This window comes from Lycium barbarum, chromosome 12 (genome assembly GCF_019175385.1).
Source record: "Lycium barbarum isolate Lr01 chromosome 12, ASM1917538v2, whole genome shotgun sequence".
NCBI lineage: Eukaryota > Viridiplantae > Streptophyta > Magnoliopsida > Solanales > Solanaceae > Lycium > Lycium barbarum.
The window spans coordinates 76,808,308-76,828,619 of record NC_083348.1 but is presented as its reverse complement, the minus strand read 5'-3'; the positions used below and the strand labels follow the sequence as shown (position 1 = coordinate 76,828,619).

Sequence of the window (20,312 nt, the reverse complement as noted above, 5' to 3'; positions counted from 1 at the left end):
CCGACCCCTGTGCCGAGTCCCACTATGTCAAATGCAAGTGATGCATATAAGCGGATCCTACTAGGGATAATCATGTCTGCGTTTCAGTTTTGCTAGGTTTAAAACCTAATGGAAAACGGTGTCTAGACTGGCTAACCCGAGCGGACAACTCGAGCCGGGGAGGGGCAATACTATCGGTAGCAGTGCTATTCTGACTTCATTGCTTATCCAGCCCCGCCTAACATGTGTGACTAAAATCCTTCACCGGGCGCCAAGACGCTCCGGCTTTATCTTGACAGAAGTAGGATGCATAACTGCATTCCTGTGACTGTGTGTGAAGTGTTTCAGAGACTCAGAAGGGTACGCGGGAGAAGACAGTTTATGATATAGTTCAACAATATCAAAGCGATAAATGAACGAAAATTAACACATTAGGTTCAACAACACATAATAAATCCAAATACTAATAATAAAATCCAAATATACGGCAATATCACAAAGCTCGAATTCTGGTTAGGTCCCCAGCAGAGTCGCCAGAGCTGTCACACCCCTTTTTTGGGCCCCCACGCGATAAACGCGCAGGTTTTTATTATTAGAGGATTTTTCTATTTGGAGTGACGGTTTTGAAAAAGGATTATTTATTTTACAGAGTCGTCGCTTGGAATTGAGTTTTGGTGTTCCAAGCCACCTTATGAATCCCTAATCAAATGGAAATGACTATTTTATTATGGTCCGCGAAAACAGAAGACCGGGTAAGGAATTCTGTTGACCGGGGAGAAGGTGTTAGGCATTCCCCGAGTCCCGTGGTTCTAGCACGGTCGCTTTATCGACTTATACTTAGCTTAAATTAATCTTTGAATATATTATATATCTGAGCCTTGATTTGCTCGTACTTTTATTGTTCAACATTTATTGGTCTTAAACCGAATGCGTAACCGCATTCCGAATCCTTTAAGCGTCTCAAAGTAAGATGCATAACTGCATTTTTATTCGAAACACAATTAATTATTAAAACGAGTTCGGCCAAGGTGCGTAACCGCATCCATGAGTTATAAAAAAACATCTCGAAATAAGATGCGTAACCGCATTCTTAATCGAAACAAACGTCTTGAAACGTGCCTAAAGCTCATCTAGCGTTAAAGGCAATTATTTGTCTCTAAAATCCGAGACTTATTATTATTTGGTTATTATTAATTTTCAATCTCTTGATAACGGGTTTTGAAACAATTCGCATCCCATCTCGCTCAACTCACGCTAGTAATTAATTAATATGGCCTTAACCGTTAGTCTTGGCCTGATTCTTTTGTTTAAGAAATATATTGAGCAACTATACGACCAAATAATTAAATTAACAAGACCTCCATTAATTACAGAATATCCAAACAGAGAAGAGTATAAAGAAAACGACATTACCCCTAATCTTATCACTAAAACCGAGGCCTCCATTTTTTTACATTTTTGTTTTCTTCCGGGACATCCCACCCGGGAATGAATACATAATATTTAAAAGCGAGTAAAAAGAAAACACACGCAAATTAAAAGACCCTAACGTTTGCCTACGGACCTTAATCGTAAAACAAAGCTTCAATGAGATATTAATCTGAATTTATAACCAACCCTAGTGTCCCTAATCAAATCTCCATCTTTGAATTAGTTTTAACCGAAACTGCAAAAAATAATTTTTAATTTTTCCAACGATGATTTTAATTTCCATAATCCATATGCATTAACCAGCCAAAAAACAGTAAACATTCAACAATTTTAACAACTTCAAATGTGCAATATATTAAGAATAGTAATGGGATTGAAATGGACCTTCCAATCGAACGGAACAAATGCCGCGACGCCTTGACCGGAATCCGATGACCTCAACGCGAAACCCCAACGAACAGACGATGAATTGACTAACTTAACAACATTTAACTCTCTGTTTTTTTTTTCTTTTGCTCAAGTTGTGCGGGCGATTTTTGAGAAAATGGAGACGGGTTTTTGGGTTTTGGTGCTATGTTTTTTTACGTATTTCTTTGCGTTTTCTGTGTGTGTTTGTTCCCTTTTTTTTTTTTTTTTTGGTTTAATGGGGATTTTCCGGTGGGTTATCACGGTGGTGCGTGGGGGTGGTTTTTTTTTTTTTTTGGGGGGGGGGGGGGGGCTGTTTGGTTGTTAGTAGTTCAGTGTGACGGAACGTAGTTTAATGGGGAACAAGATTCTTTTTAGTGGTTATGGGTGGTTCGGTAGAAAGATAAAAATGGTGGTGATGATGGTTTTTTTTTTTTTTGATGAAGATGATGATATAATGAAGAAGATGATGGGATTTTTTTCTTTGTCCGTCCTTTTCTCTCTATCTACTATCTATTCATATTCTCCCATCTATCTATTTCCCTGTCTAAAAATAATAAATCTCCCCCTTCTCATCCGATGTGCATTCTTTTATCAAAATGATTATGGGGACCACCCCAAAATAATATTTCTCCTCCCCTTTGTCACATGTTCCCTCCCATTAAAAATCTGTTTTTCTATTTTGTCTTTTTGTGTGATGTGTGTGTATTTTTGTGGAAGAGTGGAGTGGTGAGCAAGAATTATTCTAGGTGAGGTGTCAAAATGGGAGTGGTATCATGTGTGAGTTGGTTAGGGAAAAAGACAAAAGTAATGAGATATTCTTGAATTATCTAAAAGAAAACTTAAACTAAAATAAAATATACTAACTAATTTAATGAAATAAAATATCAGCCAAAATATTGAAACGAAATCAAAATGACAAGAAAAATAATTCTCCCAACTAAACAACACTATTACAGTAGCTTAAAACTATTTTATAAAACTCAAAAGTTGTGAGCACTTTAGAAACTAAGAAAACATATTTTTTGGGAAATTTTCTTTCTTTTGTCGCAAATTAAAACATAACCCATATTCTAAAAATAGCAAATATTTTTTGTTCTTTTTTTATTTTCGCAAATAAGTCTACTAAATAAAAATAGAATAAAGCTAACACATCAAAATTAAAATTAAAAGAAATATTTAAAAACTATAAGGTGAAACACACGGGAAGGGTCAAAAATCATGTGTCTACAAACACCCCGTACCTTTCACCTAAGCTTTGACCATGATCCTAGACTTAGAAAATCAGATAAAGAATATGGGACTTGGAATTCCCTGTTCAGTTGTAAGATGGGGGTTTACGCCCATGAACAGTGATCGTATTTCAGTATACGGGCTGTAATTCAAGTCGTAAACTGGTACCAAGGATTTCTGAGCATTCTGGAATTTGACATTTGGATGTCAAATGGTTAAATACGGACCGTATTTCGAAATATGGCCTGTATTTCAAAACGTATTTGGAATTTGGGAAAACTTCCTTGATGAAAGTTGTAGAGCTTTGAAATATCTTTCCAACGGTATTCAGAGTAGCTACAACAGCTTCCTTTTGAGAAGAGTAGGTTTACAAGTTTAAGAACAAAAGAACAGAAACTTAACCTCCTAGGACTTAACACAACTTTAGTTGTAGAAGAATAGGTCCTTGGATTTGTTGAAGCTTTGTTCTTGAACTCACCTTGATGTGTTGAGACTTGCACTTTTAGATATGAACAATTTCTGGATTTTGCAAGAATCAAATCTTCACTTTAGCATGATGTTTGAATATTTAGAGAAAGAGTGAAGATGACAGCCTAGAAAGCAACTCTGCTGCTGTATGCTGCTCTGTTGTACTGATATAGTGACAGCAGCTTTACAGCTGTAGAGTTGACTGTACGTCACTTCAGGAGACTTGGTCTTCCTATGATTGTAACTGGTTCCTCAAGTAGTTTTTATCAAGTCATCAAAACACCAAAACACAAGGTAGCATGGCTTATCATAATGTATTTGTTCTGTATAGCCATATATAAACATTACATATTATAATAATGTATAAACACTATATATTGTGTATAATTAATGTAACTATTTTGTATAATTATTTATAAACATTGTATACTAAGTATAATCATGGTTAAATTTGCTGGATAACTTGAGTTGCTATAGAATCTACTTCTTACTCTTTAACGGCAAGTTCGACAACGAGAAGTTCAAAATAAAATTAATTCTTTTTTTATTTTATCCTTAATGGTAATAATTCTTGAAATTTACAAACACTTTAATTACAATACATAAATAAAATAAATATTTTATGACTATAAATTATATCTTAATATATAAATAAGAGTAAAATGTCAAAAACCCGTCATAATTTAATATTTTGTTAACGCAGAAAAGAGAAATATGTCAAATATTTGAGACGGTGTTAGTAAAATTGAGCGGGGAGAGTAGAGTAATTAAGGGAGCACATGCTGTTCCGTGCATGATCTATTAATGGGATTGGAAGTGGGGAGAGTAGTGCCAAATGAAAATCACCACACTTTCCACGTAATCATACCCTCTTTCCTTTTTACTTGATTAAGAATGTCTTAACGAAGTCATCTTTGAAATAAATGCAAACTTACAAAAACTGAGTTATACTATATGCAGAGTAAAAATTAAATTAAATCGAAAGGACGGTGATTAGTATTATTATTATTATTGAGAAGAAATAAGTCAAAAGAGAGTCTCGTATCATTTATAGTAAAACTTTCTGCTCACCGCCACATTAGCAGTGTCCCATTACTGCAGAAAATGTAATATAGAGACAGCACGATACGCTACTCCACTCACAGTAACCGTCTGTCATTTTGTTGCAGAGATACTCTATTTAGTTAGCAAAATACAAAATAGTCTATTTGCATTTCCTTCACTTTTCTCTCCATTGATGTAACAAACCAAACCCAACTCAGGTTTGAATCAAACCTCCATTTTTTTGTCACATTTTCCGTTTATGTGTTTCTTTTTTCTTTCTCTTTAGGTGTACGAAATGTTCACGTTGTATTTGTGGGTTATTGTCTTTTTTCTTTTTCTAGTTACTATGGTTTTGTACGTTTAGAAAATGTTCTACAGGGTTTTAGGATTATGGGGTTTATGATCATTTTTTTTTTCTCTCGTTGCATATTTCAATATACACTCTACAGTCTACACATTTTATGAATCTTACGTTATGTATGGCTGTATAATGGTGAAAAAACTGTTCTCAACGATTTTTTTATAATTTATTTTTCTAAAAAAAAAATGGTGGCAGGGCTTTTTGGGTTATGTGTTCCCCTAGATTGTAAGTACTTTATTTTATTTAATATAGTTTCAATTTATATTTCTACTGTTATTTTATTGCTCATCTGCATATTTGGGTGAAGTTGTAAAATATTCCGTAAGTGTCTAGAAATTTGTATGATCTATTATTTTGATTTTTACCGCTTTTAAACCTCTTTCCCTTTTTTTCAATTAAGAGTGTCTTAATAAAGACACCCTTGATATAAATTCGAACTTAACAAAAATTGAGTTAAGCTAAAAACGAAATTAAATCCAAAGCATGGTGATTATGATTACTTAACAGAGTACTACTCTTCTCATTTGTAGTAAAACTTGCAGGTTGAAAATCACAGCCAGTGCACATTAGCAGTGTCACATTTCTGCAAAAATTAGAGTAGAGAGAATACTACACCACTCCTAGTAAAGAGTCTGTCCTTTTGTTGCAGAGATAGTCTATTTGCATTTCTGTCACTTTTCTCTCCATTTGATGCAACAAACCCGACTCAGGTTTAAATCAAAATTTACATTTTCCGTCTATGTGTTTTTTTTTTCTTTCTCTTTAGGTGTACGGACGTTCACGTTGTATTTGTGGGTTATTGTCATTTTTAGAAACTTCTAGTGTATTGTGTTGTATGTTTATTTTTGATAAAATATTCTACAAGGTTTTAGGATTTTGATCATATATTTCTCTTGTTTGGCTGCATACTTGAGTATACGAACTGCACATTTTACAGTACTGTCACTCTGTCTCTTCACCTTCTCTCTCGGTAACTTGTTTTTCTTCAGTATTTTGGTCCATAGTGTTTATGGAATATGGATCATTGGGTTTCGATCATAACTGTGTATGGATGTTTACATTTCGTATAGCTATGTCTTTCTACAACCTTTAGAAAAATGGCGGAAAATTTTGTACTCTCATGATCTTTATGTTTCGAAATAAAAAAGGGTCTACAGGGCTTTTTGGGTGTTTTTTTTTTCTGTTTTTTTTTTTCTACGAATGTTCACGTTGTATTTGTGGGTAATTGTCGATTTTTTTTTTCTTAGAAACTTCTAATAGTATATATGGTTTTGTATGTCTTTTGGTCATCTTCCATTGATTGTTTTGTCTATACTCTTTTTCCTTTCTTTATTTCCTTTTATTGGATTGTGTATGCTCTTTTTTGTTCCCTTTGATTGCCAGTACTTTTTTTTTTTTTGGCTTTTACTCTCTGGTTGCATTGTGTATATATTCTTGGTTTTTATGGTTCCAAATTTTATTTATACTGTATTTTATTGATAATATGTGTATTTGGGTGCAGTTGTAAAATATTTTTTTACAGGTTAAGTGTCTAGAAATTTGTATGATTTATGTTTTGATTTTGATATGCAAAATAGTCAGCAGGGCTTTTATCATCTTCTCTTTGATAGTGAACTTCGCTATTGACACCATACTGTAGGGTACCCTTGACTGCAAAGTCCATCATTCCCTTTTTCTGTTTAAAGTTTCTTACTCCAGTTAGAAATGCGGATAATGGTCATTTCCTTTCTGTGCAAATGTGTTAGTATTTTGGAACTTGGGTTTCATTTTGGTTTTCTTCCAATATACACATCTCCAAACAAACTTATGTACACATGCTGTCTAAGCCTTATTCCCAAATAGCCGGTATCGTCAATATGGATCTCTTGCTTTTATTGTGCTCTATTCTTTGATAAGTTTGCGTGGATTTAAAGAAATTGTAAATCTTCTGAAATAACTCATTCCATGTGATTTTGGGTTTATCCCGTCTCCTTTAACACTTCCAATCATTTCGTCTCAAGCAATCTTCTATCAGTATGTCCTATATATGTGCTACTTGTACCTATTATTATTTGATGTTAATCATTCCTGTCTAGTCAACCTTGCATGACGACCAAACAATCTTAATATCTGTTTTTTTGCGATACTCATCTTGTGGATATGTTGGACTTTAGAGGCATAAACTTTACTCATGTGATGTTGCTGGTCTATTGAACTTGTCTTTCATTTTGGTGGGTATCCTCCTTTGCATAGCATTCTCATAGCTCTATCTGTTACATCTATCATACTATTCTTTGGAATATTAGAGTGTGTGTGATAAAACGGACCTTGGGCCTAACTCAACGCCAATGCTTAGAACATTTCTGCAAGAAAAACACAAGGAAATTACAATGGTTCCATCTATACATGATTCTACTCCTGCAGTGAGTATGAAATTAGTCACGTTATTCTCATCTTCAACATCTTGTAGGTTGTACCAAAAATCCGAAAGCCATAAGCATGAGATTTTAATTTTCTGTACAGCTTCTATTTTCTCTTCGTGGAAGGTGATTTCAATGGGCACATCGGGCCTATTTCGGGAGGTTATGATGATGTGCATGGAGGCTTTGGCTTCGAGGACAGGAATGGAGGAGGAGTCTCACTTTTGGATTTTGCAAGAGCTTTTGGGTTGGTGATAGCCAATTCGAGTTTCCCAAAGAAGAAGGAGCACTTGGTAACCTTCCGTAGTTCGGTGGTTAAGACTCAGATAGACTTTTTACTCCTTAGGAAGGATGATAAAGGTCTGTGCAAAGACTGTAAGGTCATTCCGAGCGACTACCTTACAACCCGACATAAGCTCTTGGTGATGAATTTAGGGATCAAAATGACGAGAAAGAAGAGGGTCGTGGATGAGCGACCTAGGATCAGATGGGGGAGTTTGACCACGACTAGTGCCCCGGAGATGGGAGAGAAATTGAAGGATATGGGGGCCTGGGATAGTAGTGGGGATGCGACCAGTATGTGGGATAGGACAGCTAGTGGCATTAGGGTGGTAGCAAGGGAAGTGTTGGGGGTCTCGACAGGTAGTCGTGGTCAACATCGAGGGGACTGGTGGTTGAATGGAGAAGTTCAAGGGAAGGTGGAAGCAAAGAAGGTGGCGTATGCAAAGTTGATAGAAAGCAAAGATGAGGTGGAGAAGTGGACGAATAGGGAACTTTATAAGATGGCGAGGAAGGAGGCGAAGTTGGCGGTTTCGACGGCAAAAACGACAGCTTTTGAACGCCTTTATGCTGAACTAGAGGAGAAAGGAGGGGATCAGAAATTGTTCAGGCTAGCCAAGGCGAGGGAGAGAAAGGCACGTGATGTGGATCAAGTGAAGTGCATGGCAAAGTATTGGTAGAGGAGACTCTCATTAGACGGAGATGGCAGTCATACTTCTACAAACTCTTGAATGAAGAAGGGGACAGAGACATTGTGTTGGGAGATTTAGAGCATACAGGAAGGCGTCACGATTTTGGGTATTGCAGGAGTATTAAGGTTGAGGAGGTTAAGGGTGTTGTTCGTAGGATGCGCAGGGGAAGAGCGACCGGACCTGACGAGATTCCTGGGGAATTTTGGAAGAGCGCGGGCCGGCAGGTTTGGAGTGGCTGACTAGGTTGTTTAATGTCATCTTTAAGACGGCAATGATGCCCGAAGAATGGAGGTTGAGTGTAATAATCCCTCTATACAAGAACAAGGGAGATATCCAGAGTTGCAACAACTATAGAGGTATCAAGCTGCTAAGCCATACTATGAAAGTGTGGGAAAGGGTGGTGGAGATGAGGGTGAGTAGAGGCGTGTCAATTTCAGAGAACCAGTTCGGATTCATGTCGGGACGCTCAACTACAGAAGCCATCCATCTTGTGGGGAGACTGGTGGAGCAGTATAGGGAGAGGAAGAGAGACTTACACATGGTATTCATCGACCTAGAAAAGGCTTACGACAAAGTTCCAAGAGAGATCCTATGGAGATGCTTGGAGGCTAAAGGTGTACGTGTGGCGTACATTAGGGTGATCAAGGACATGTATGAGGGAGTCATAACCAGGGTAAGGACAGTAGGAGGAGACTCAGAGCACTTTCCAGTTGTGATGGGGTTGTATCAAGGATCAGCTCTTAGTCCGTTTTTATTTGCCTTGGTGATGGATGGATTGACGCGGCAAATTCAAGGTGAGGTGCCATGGTGTATGCTTTTCGCGGATGACATAGTCCTGATCAACGAGACTCGTAGCGGAGTTAACGCTAAGCTGGAGGGTTAGAGACATACTCTGGAGTCTAAAGGGTTTAAGCTGAGTAGGACCAAGACAGAGTACTTAGAGTGCAAGTTCAGTGAAACACCTCAAGAGACTGGCTTGGAAGTGAGGCTTGGTACCCAGGCCATCCAGAAGAAAAGTAGTTTCAAGTATCTTGGGTCTATTATGCAAGGCAGCGGGGAGATTGACGATGATGTCACACATCGTATTGGGGCAGGGTGGATGAAATGGAGGCTTGCTTCCGGAGTGCTATGTGACAAGAAGGTGCCACCACAACTTAAGGGCAAGTTCTACAAAGTGGTGGGTAGACCGACTATGTTGTATGGGGCGGAATATTGGTCAGTTAAGATCTCTCACGTTCAAAAGATGAAAGCTACCGAGATGAGAATGTTGAGATGGATGTGTGGCCACACCAGGAGTGACAGGATTAGGAATGAGGATATTCGGGACAAGGTGGGAGTGGCCTCGGTGGAAGACAAGATGCGAGAAGCGAGATTGAGATGGTTTGGGCATGTGAAGAGGAGAGACACAGATGCCCTAGTGCGGAGGTGTGAGAGGTTGGCCATGGATGGTTTCAGACGAGGAAGGGGTAGGCCGAAGAAGTATTGGGGAGAGGTAATTAGACACGACATGGCGCAGTTACAGCTTACCGAGGACATGACCTTAGATAGGAGGGTTTGGAGGACCCAGATTAGGGTAGAATGCTAGTAGATAGTCTCGTTATCCCTTCTTATTAGTAGTCGCATTATCGCAGTATAATTTCTTGTGCTCTGATTTCTGCTATTATCTGTTATTTCCTGTGCTTTGATTATCCTCTGTTATCTGTGTCGATTGCGTTATTTCATTTCCATAACGCTTTGAATCTCTTAGCCTTATCTGACCTCTTTTTATGCTTTTTATTGAGCCGAGGGTCTTTCGGAAACAGCCGTCCTACTTTGGTAGGAGTAAGGTCTGCGTACACTCTACCCTCCCCAGACCCCACGTTATGGGATTTCACTGGGTTGTTGTTGTTGTTGTTGTTGTTGTCTTCTATTTTCTCTTCGAAACATCTAGCATTTCTCTTCTTCCATGTAAATCTAGTAATCCTCCTATGGTATGTTTTCTGAAATGAGATATATCATTTATTGCGATGATCCATCTTAGTCTCTAACAAAAACAAAGTTCTACGTAATGTGCTAAGATACGCTTTGAATTTTTCATATGTTCAATTATTGAGTCCCGACTTCGAACTGAAAACATAATAGGGAAACAAAGAAAGTTTTTTCTTTTAGATTCTACCTTTTTTGCATTCTTTGTTTTTTCTTCTTGTAAAGCACGGCCTCAGTGTGTGGGTTTCTACTTTCTACTAATTCTCCATGAATTTTGGACCTTTAACATAATTATTACTATGTTTTAGTAATTGTTGGCAGTCAACAATTGTTGGAATATGCACATATATTTTCTTTTAGATGGTTTTCAGTTGTCAATGACAAGCTTATGTCTTCCATTTCAGATCTTTGAAAGATTAACATCACATTGGGACAAGTGTCACATGTTCCCCCTTCAAGAAGAGGAAGAAGATAGTCCTAAATTTTGTTGGGGTGCCAAGAAGGGAAAGGGTGCCCATAATAAGGGCGTCCAATTTTACATGTCATTCACTTATGATGGAGTTGAATTCAACTTATATGATTGTGTTTACATGTGTCGTCACGGTGAAACTGAGCCTGACATTGGTAAGATAGTCAAGGTGTGGGAAACGGCAGAGCAGAAAAGGATAGTCAAGGTGGTCTGGTTTTTCCGTCCCACCGAGGTAACTCATTGGTTGGGTCATATCAAGGTGCTTCCCAATGAGTTACTCTTGGCTTCAGGAGAAGGCATAGGGCTTTCAAATCGAAATCCTGTGGTTATTATTTCACTCACTTTTTTTGAAAATAATATTAGTGTTATCCGTGTCAGATGTTATGGCATGACCTCTTTGAAATTTTATTACAGGAAGCCATCACCGGTAAATGCAATGTTGTCTGCACATCAACTGATAGAAGAAACCCTCGGCCAAAAGACGAAGATTTGGGAACAGCTGACTTCTTCTTTTATCGCACCTTTGATGTTGGAACTCGCCAGATATCTGAGAAATTTCCAAATTCAATTGCGCAAATTGAAGGTAGTAACTATAATTCTGTTGCTTGATTTTCGTTCAGTCCTACAGTATTATCCATTTACGGTTGGATGAAACAGCTTTTTAAAGGCTTGAACCTTGAACTTGTCCATTTAGTAGTGGTTCCCGCTTCTAAGATTGCTGTGTCATACATTTAGTTTATTTCTTTAGAACTGCTTTAACATATGATACTATCTTTCAGAATTTTGTTTTCTCAAACTTCTGTGTAACTTATTTGAAGACAATTTTCTTAGTTCTCTGGAAACCTCAGTTTATTTGTTGCTTAAGATTATGCAATACACTCGAGGACATTGTCTAAATGAAGAAATGAAATGAGTACAAGGATAGAGTTATAAAAGTACCATAAAGAATTTCCCACTACATTGTTGTTAAAAGGGGTAGGACTCAAATTTAACTGACCGGCGCTTATTGGTTTTTCTTTGCTCTCCTCCTTGCATGTTCTTGTTTCAGGAAGTTTTCATCACCTCAATGTCTCTTATCTTTTGATAGGACAAAAGAATACTAGACAGAAATAGATGATTTGTGGAATAGATAGCAGAGCATCTTAATATACTATTTCACTCAAGTGGTTTTAGTCAAATTATGGCATGTGAAGACAATATTGCTAGCATTCAGGTTGCTCCTTATGTAGAGGTGGGAAATGGTAGAATAGTAATAGCTGGATGATGAGCTCTTCATGGCTATTTACAGCCATTCATGCATTCCGTTTCAGCCTCTTTTTTTTTTTTTTTTGTGCTGCCTTTAATCTGATGCATGTCTGGATGAGTTGGTTTTCCTAGGACTCTCCGAAGCTGTATGACTTCTGATGTGGTATTTCTTCAATTTCTTGGATTAGAGCAAGATCATGTCTCTTTCAGTTTTTGCCTTGCATTCTTGCTGCTTTTTAAGTCATGGCTCCAGTTCTTGAATGTAAGGAGCCCTAGTGATGGATATATTGGTATAAGTTCCTTGGAATCTTTATTGTGGCTGACAGTTTCCTTTGAATGAAGACGCTGGATAAATTACTAACCAAAGAACTGTAGGGGTGGACATATCTAAAGAGATGTAGTCATATCTATGATAATTTTACGTTGCATGGTCGGCATTTTGCTTAGCTTTTAATCCAATCCAAGTTTTGTAAAATTCTCCTCAGAATCCTGTTTACTTAATAAAGAAGAAACATCTTCCAATGACTCGATGTGAGTGTTTGCTGTGACTTGTGAGTTGTCAGCATAGGGAAGATGCTGGCGTTAACCGAAGTGGACATGTGATCTTGTTGTTGTATCACACTTCACCAGATAAGTGAGGCGTATGATGTATATTTCTTCGGGAAGAACCAAATTATCTATTGCCTACTTGTATGCGTGAAAGCTTATATTGGAAAACTAGTCTCTGAGCTCTTAATAAGTTTGTGGTAAAATCTGTTTCTTCAGTTTTCACATTCTTCCTCCGAGGCATTTAAATATTGAAAATTAATTATTTGAGGCATTACCTCACTCCTGCTGCAGTGGAGCACTTCTTTAATAAGGTGAAAGATCAGAAGCAGCCTCTTCATTATGGAGGAAAAGGAAGTCTTGAAAAGCCACACGCATCACTTTCATTTGGAGGAGCAACAACAAAAACGGCATTGAAAGATGGCCAGCCAGGAAGAAACACTCGTAACTACTTGTAGACATGTGAGGTAAAGTTTTAGTTATGTCAACAAAACGTGCTTATTTTCAATTTGGATTTTGCAGAATCGATGCTGCCACCTGGGACTCTGGTCAAGCAAAATAAATCCTCCACAAATGATGTTGCTATGGTCAGAATGGAGCAGTCTTCTATGAACACATGTGCGGTAGACAAAGGTGGTAAATTGAAAAGCTAGTGGGTTCACAGTCTTTATGGTTCGCAGTCTTACTTGTAAATTCACATATTTGAGCTTAACTGTTAATCTTGTCATCCCCAGAACTGAAGAAGACAAACGGCACTAGTGCCAGAAATGAAGTAAAGTATTCTTATTGTACTTCGCCTACTAGCTTATCTGATTCTCATGCTTTGAAGAAGAGGAAGCTTCTAGACTCTTCAGGTAGATTTCTTACCTGTAACAAGCTCTTAGAATCAGTGAACAAGTCATTATGGACGTCGACTGTTTGGGGATGATCCTGCAGGTACTGCACTGTTTGAACAACACAATGTCATGCACTCTAAGGGTCAGGTGACAGAAGTGGTAGAAAAAGGTGATTAATTGAAAAGATAATGGGTTCTTATTCTTGTAAATTCATATTTGAGCTTAACTTTAATCTGATCATTCCCAGAACTGAACAGTGTCACCATTAATTTTAGGTGGACGAGGCAGACAGGGCAATATTTCTGAGACGGACAAAACTGTTGCCAGAACTGAGAAGCATTCATATTGTACCTCGTCTACTAACTCATCTGATTCTCATGCTTTGAAGAAGAGAAAGCTTCAAGACTCATTAGGTTTCTTTCTTACCTGTAACTTTCTCTTAGACTCAGTAAACAAATCAATGAATTATTATGGATGATGCCAGATTGGGGATATGATCCTGCAGGTACTGCTTCATCTGACCAACGAAAGGTCATGAAATCGACAAGTCAGGTCATTGAAGTAACAACAAGGGTGAAGGAGGTATTCCCTTTTCCCTTATTTTTTTTTGGGTATTACGGATCAGTGAAGGATTTGATTTACATAGCAAACATTTTTCCTCCTTTTTGAGCGCACTGCTAAGAAAATTGAATATTGAGGTTCCCCCCGTATAATTTGAAACCTCTGATTGCTCATATCTGGCAGTTTTTCTTTTTTAGTTCCCGATTTTTTATGTACTGCATCCTGCTTTGATGGGAATGGACATTGGTTTCTTGGTTTGTACTGAGGCGGATGTAGCATACCGATACTGGTTTCATCTGAACCTGGCACTTTCGACGCAGAGCATACCGATACGGTGTGCTAGCACCCTGCAAGTAAATTTATATGTAAAAATTCACGAAAGTTGCAACAAATAACTTTGAAGATATAACGGTTTCAAGCTAAGAACCTTAAATGTTGAACCCATAAAACTTTGGATCCGCCTCTGCTCATAGCTTGATTATTTGTTCCTTTTTGTATCTGTTTGCTGGCATCATCTGTTGTGTAACTAAACCTCACGTCGGTACCTGATATCAATGATTGGATACAGTAAGGGGCCTTTTCACCTCTTTTGAATTTGGTTACTTTTCTGATATGATATCTTTTTACTTGCAGGGTGCTAGCACATGGTTCAAGGAACAGGTTAGTCTCCTATCTCAATTGTTATATTTATGCCAAACTGTTTACTTCCGGTATGATGAAAAAAAGTAAGTAGTTTGGGAAAGTGCTGTAAGTAAGCTTCAACTGTTTAGTGAAAAGTAGAACATATACATGATATGCTTTAGCCTCAAAGCTGTTATTTACTCTATATTTTGTGATTTACATATGTTATTTTGTTCTGTCCAGCCATGGAATGAAAGACTCCAAGCAGCTCAAGAGCGAGGCACACTTGTGTTACTTGAGAATCTTGATCCTTCATATGTATCAGCAGAAGTGGTGGTACATGGAATGAATTTGTAGTCTATTTCAGTTTAGTATGTGCTTTATTTTGCCCATTTGAGTAATGAAAAATGAAATATAGTTGTGTCTTTAGGTGTCACTTTTTTATCCATTTTGTAGACATGCGTATATTTCCATTTTTTATTTCGGGGAGTATTGTTTTTAAAGCTCTTGTGAGTCCGAATGTATGCGGTGAACACTTGTTTTTCCTTTTTCTTTCTCTTTTCTTCTTCATTTTTTAAAATGAAAATATAAGTTACCTGAATTACATTTCTTGTATTTTACATAAACTTTTATTTTAAGTTATTGGTATACCTCTTGAAAATTTCATAAGCAAACTTGTAAATAACCTTACTTCAACTTAGGTTAACGGTTAACCGAGATTATTGCATCTAGTTTCAGATTTGTTCTACAAAATTTGTTTCACTTAACACATGCTCATTATCTTCAAGCCACTATCTTTAGTGAGTCTATTAGTGGTGAGGGTAGTCTCAACCACCTAAAACATAGTGCCACTGTGACTCTGTTGGAGGAGGAAAAGCATGAAAAAAGAAACATGATGGAGCTTTTCAGATATTTTACTTAAGTTGATATCTATAAGAGCTCAGGAGACTTTTGAAGCCTGTCTAGATTGGAGTAGTTACTTTCTCCTTTTAAAAAAAATTATTTTGGAGAGTTATTGTGTTTGGTCAAGTTCTGTGAAGGAAAGGATTCTGAGTAGTAGTAGGAGCAATATTTTTGTTTTAAAACACTTTGAAGTGCTTTCAAATCTAAAGAAAATTAGTAATGTGTGTCCAAAGGGGACGCCCTAGTGGTTGAGAAATACAGTAACAACTTGGGGGCCTAGGATTAGAATCCCATCTTACACATGATTTGAGCCTAGACTCTTCAAAAATACCGTCGCTGTGTGTCGGATCCTTTAAAAGCTGTGCATTTTTGGAGGATCTGACATGGGTTGGCCAAAATTAACTTGACAATTTGCTTATTGGCTGACAAGCTATCATGTGAATCAGTTGAGGTGCACACAAGTTGCGTCTTCGGACTTTAATGTAATGGTTTGCCTCATGTATCATCATTTATCTTTCTGAGTTTCTCGTCAACTGTATTCTAGGATATTGTCTGGCATGCCTTAGAGCAAAAGGTTAGTGCAAAAATGTTGCAGCATAACACCTTCTCCAATCCCCTAAATGGTAGGCTATCGTGTATCTTCTGCTTAAATACTGGAGTAAAATTTATTGAATTTTTTCTCTCAATGAACTCAAATGTTTTTTTATTCGAATGAATACTAGCAGGAAAAGCATTTGTTATCTTCAGATCAAGTGAGGCTGCAGAGAATGCCATGTTTGAGTTGAAAAGGAGGTGCCTAATGTTAGGTGATGGAAGGTACTAGATCGACTTGGCTATTTTGGTCTCACCTTTTACTTGTCTTGTTGATAAGATGTTTTTATGCATTGTTCCTACATACACCTTGCTAGTTACCATCCGTTTCTTTACAAACTATGCTATGTGCAATGGTCTTAAATCACTTGATGACATGAGTTAGCTCGCAGTGTTTTAAAAGGCACGGGTGCTAGGGAAGGCGTTTTGTGTAACATGGGGAGTAAGCCCCATGTATATTTTAGAAATTAGTATAATAAGCATATAAATCACAAAAACGTAAAATTACATAAAATTGTAGAAAATTATAAAATTAGCATATATATAATTATTTTTTATACTTGGAAAAGTGAAAGATGAAAGATGCATGACACCTGTAGCATGGTTAGAGTTAAAATGATCGTTCCTAATAATTCAAAAAATAAAACATGAAAGCACAGAAAAGGCATCGCAAGCATGAAAGCAGAGCAAGCATTTGAGCACAAAACCTTTGCTTTGTAGTTTGCACTTTGCAGATAAAGAGCCAAAGAATAATTGGTTGCTCAGTAAAAGACAAAGATGAGGATTATGAAATTAGGGCAAACAATTAAAAAAGGCCTTTAACTTTTGAGTTTCTTTTTTAGATTGAGAATTTACAATTAGATAAATTTTGAGTATTTTAGTGATAAGAAAACTTGCTAAGCAATTTCGATTTCAAATTTGGGAAGTTTTTTGAGCTTACGCCCCAAATGAACACCCAGAAGATTGATACCTACGCCGAAGCGAATGCTAGGGAGGTTGAAACTTATGCCCCGCGATACTTGCTGTCTACCATTCCATCTCGGTGTGATTTTAGCCCACCTAGCTCCAGGGCTCGCCCCGTGAATCGCCTAGAAAATGCTTTTGAAAACATTGATTATGATGGTGTAATATTAACTTTATTCTGTCTTATAGAATTATCGAGAAGCCTAGAGGTTAATTAAGATAATTAATACTGTCAGCTTTATCTATGTAATTCATCTGATGATCGTCATGGTAGAAGTCAATATATGTTATTTATATTCAACCATCTCATGGCACTGGGTTTTGTCATATAGAGAAATGATTAGGGAGAATCGCTTCTCAAAGGTAATAGAATTAGTCATAGGCGTTGGTGACATCGTGAACCCATTCCATGAAACAAGCTTTTGTTGAGTTGTTCTCTTGTCGCGCCAGGAATCTCTTCTATTCTACTCCATTTCCCTCCAATATGCCGTCCCAAAATCTGTGCACTGTAGAGGGAGAAAGAAAAATGATGTAAATCTCATTCATGACAGTGGCCTGTTCTTGTTACTGGAAAGAGAAATGATGTATATCTCAGTCATGATAGTGGCTTGTGCGTCTTATTGGAAAGAGAAATGATGTAATTCTCAGTAATGATAGTTGGCCTGTGCTTCTTAATGGCGAGCTTTATTTGAAATTATTTTGGGTTTAGGAACTTTTGTGATTACTATTTTATTGGAAAAAGCTGAATGAAATATGGAAAATAATTAAGGTGAGGGAGATAATGTAGCCGTTGTTTATGTCTTGTTAAGGCCAGTTGTTGCTCGAAGAGGAATAATAGAAGAGCCAGGGAAAAGTAGAGACTTTCCTGGCCATCTGTCCATTGGAAAAATCAAATTTCAGAAGCTAGGAGAAGAAATGGTACGCATTTCACTGCACAAATAACCTCCTCTCCCGTAATTTGCTATTTGATGATCCAATTTTGATAGTCTGATTTCTCTTGAAAAGAGAAAAGCGGTATCAACATCACACTACTCCCAGAGTAACACAATCGAAAATGAGATGGCCATCGACTGGCGTGTCCTACAGGAAGAGTCTAGCCTGAGGTGGAAAGCTCTACATCAGGTGATTATGAAGTGTTTATCCCCATCAATCTGTTTTTTATTCTCTCCAAATAGTTGCTGATTTTTGCCTGTCCTTTCTAAGTCTATGTTTTTTCTTGTTGCAAGGAACAAGCAGCGGAAATTGAACGTCTTAGTAGCAAGTTGAAGACCCTTATTTAGAACTCTGTATAGGATCTAACGGTAAACAGTTTAATCCAGTTTTAATTTCCTTTTAGTCTTGATTACCTTTGCACTGATTATTATTTATCTTGTCCTTGTATTATTGTCAAGTTTAAGAAAATTGATTTCATTTCTTTTACACAGGGACTGGTTTTGTTGATTTTCTTGTGGATATGGATATGGGGTTGCGCACCAAAGCACAGAGTAGTACAGATATTTTGTTTGATGATAGAATGCAACTTTTTGTGCAGCACAATAATGCATCTTTTATTATTCAGTGTGTTGGTGTGAATTCCAACGTTGTAGGCAGTTAGCTATAGGATTAGTCAAATAGCCTCTTTAGGAACAGCCCTTGATTTAAGAAGGTTCTCATTAGATCCGTTAAAATTTGACATTTTTGTTTGGGTGGACCAAAAGTGTCCTTGTTTTGCAAGCTTAAAAGGAGTATTGATGTTCATTGTTATATATAACAGGGGCATAGTTAAACCAACCCTTTAACTTAGGGATAATTTTGATCATTTTCTGGGGGTCGTTTGGTTGCTTGTTAGGAAGTATTCATGCTCTTAAATTTTAGCATAACTACCTAATATCATGTTGGGTAGTTTTTTAGTTGTTCTACATATGCTGTACACCAAGTATGGTGTTTGGTTATCATTTTATAATTCCACATAAATAAAACATGTATAAGCAATGGGTTAATTTACGTATTATTTTATGTAGAATAGAAGAATTCTGCATAATTAATCTCTGCATTATTGATACATGAATAACTCTAACAAGCTACCAGATGATCCTTTTTCTGAGTAAATATCTTAAAAGGTCATTCAACTATGAGGAATTATGTAGCAAAGTTATTGAACTTTGTTTCGTATCAATAAAGTCACTCAACTTAGGCCCTTTATCTTATAAAATCACTCAACCAAATTTGTCATGAAAAAGCTCCACTTTGATCCCTTAACATTTTGGGTTTGGGAAATAATATCCTCTTCACATTATGAAGGGGGTAATAAACTCCCTTAATCTTAAATCAATGACTAGAAATGAATTGGATTATTGTATATATTTTTAAAACACAAGTAGCTGCTAGTACTTACTTTGGAAAAATTTGTTAACTTTGAAGTGTGGCGTGTTACAAGGTATTATTCGTGGCTAGCTATGATAATAACCAAAGTTTACTACTAAGATGGGGAAAATGATATGCCTAATGTTCTTTTAAATATGGCTGAAGGGATGTTACTTAGTCCACCAAGGTTCTATTTACCTGACGATGAAACTACTATTGCCTACCAGAACTTCTGGAATTATACCTAATTTGCTATATCTACCAGCAACTTAAAAAAATAGGTTCTACTAATTATGAAAGAGAGTTTAAAATAATCGTGATTTTTAAGAAGAATTTGAATATGTAAATTATTATTATGCGTGTATTTGCATGCAGTTCTTTTATTACTTGTAAAGGGTTTTGTTCTTAAGAAGTACAGTGCTATTCCTGAAAATTTGGTTCAAAGGACGTAATAATTCAACTCATTTCTAGCCATTGATTTAAGATTAAAGGAGTTTATTATCCCATTCAAAATGTGAAGGGGATATTATTTCTCAAACCCAAAATGTTAAGGGGGCAAAGTGGAACTTTTTTATGACAAATTTGATTGAGTGATTTTATAAGAGAAAAGCTTTAAGTTGAGTGACTTTACTGATACAAAACAAAATTCAATAACTTTGTTATATAATTTCTCATAGTTAAGTGACCTTTTGAGATATTTGCTCTCCTTTTTCTCTTCTCATGTGTGATCAGCTTTTAAGAGTAGTAAATAGTACTTCCTTTGTCTCAATTTATGTGGCACATTTTTCTGTCCCAATAAAGAATGTCATTTTTTTATATTTAAAAGCAATTTAACTTTATGAGGTGATTTACAATCACACAAATATTTAAGGTTTATTTTGAACCACAAATTTTAAAAGTCTATATCTTTTTTAAACTCGTTGCGAAGTAAAATGATCCCACATGAATTGGAAACAGTAAGAAATAAGTTGAAAACTT

General features: G+C 36.7%; 1 protein-coding gene across 5 annotated transcripts; it reads left to right on the top strand.

Annotated features, from left to right (window-relative positions):
- The first annotated feature begins 4,599 nt into the window (after window positions 1-4,599).
- Window positions 4,600-18,590, top strand: LOC132622963 (protein ANTI-SILENCING 1-like). 5 transcript variants are annotated; one of them, XM_060337655.1, is made up of 18 exons: window positions 4,600-4,778; window positions 5,464-5,631; window positions 10,661-11,050; window positions 11,140-11,308; window positions 12,811-12,960; window positions 13,039-13,149; window positions 13,251-13,370; window positions 13,453-13,521; window positions 13,628-13,765; window positions 13,858-13,934; window positions 14,547-14,573; window positions 14,778-14,870; window positions 15,982-16,060; window positions 16,160-16,253; window positions 17,801-17,909; window positions 17,997-18,113; window positions 18,218-18,292; window positions 18,416-18,590. In XM_060337655.1, the coding sequence occupies exons 3-17, from the start codon at window positions 10,700-10,702 to the stop codon at window positions 18,269-18,271; spliced, it is 1,758 nt and encodes a 585-aa protein (XP_060193638.1). In that variant the 5' UTR covers window positions 4,600-4,778; window positions 5,464-5,631; window positions 10,661-10,699; the 3' UTR covers window positions 18,272-18,292; window positions 18,416-18,590. The 5 variants fall into 5 exon arrangements, with proteins under 5 accessions (XP_060193638.1, XP_060193637.1, XP_060193636.1 ...); XM_060337654.1 differs by lacking the exon at window positions 5,464-5,631; XM_060337653.1 differs by lacking the exon at window positions 4,600-4,778 and having other exon boundaries at window positions 5,352-5,631.
- The last annotated feature ends 1,722 nt before the right edge of the window (window positions 18,591-20,312 follow it).

What these genes read in the sequence shown, in the direction of transcription:
- LOC132622963 (XM_060337654.1), top strand. Translation starts at nt 10,700, where the DNA reads ATGTTCCCCCTTCAAGAAGAGGAAGAAGATAGTCCTAAATTTTGTTGG. An exon ending in AAAGCTTCAAGACTCATTAG is followed by an intron (nt 13,766 to 13,857) that starts GTTTCTTTCTTA and finishes ATGATCCTGCAG; the next exon opens with GTACTGCTTCATCTGACCAA. An exon ending in CTTCTCCAATCCCCTAAATG is followed by an intron (nt 16,061 to 16,159) that starts GTAGGCTATCGT and finishes AATGAATACTAG; the next exon opens with CAGGAAAAGCATTTGTTATC.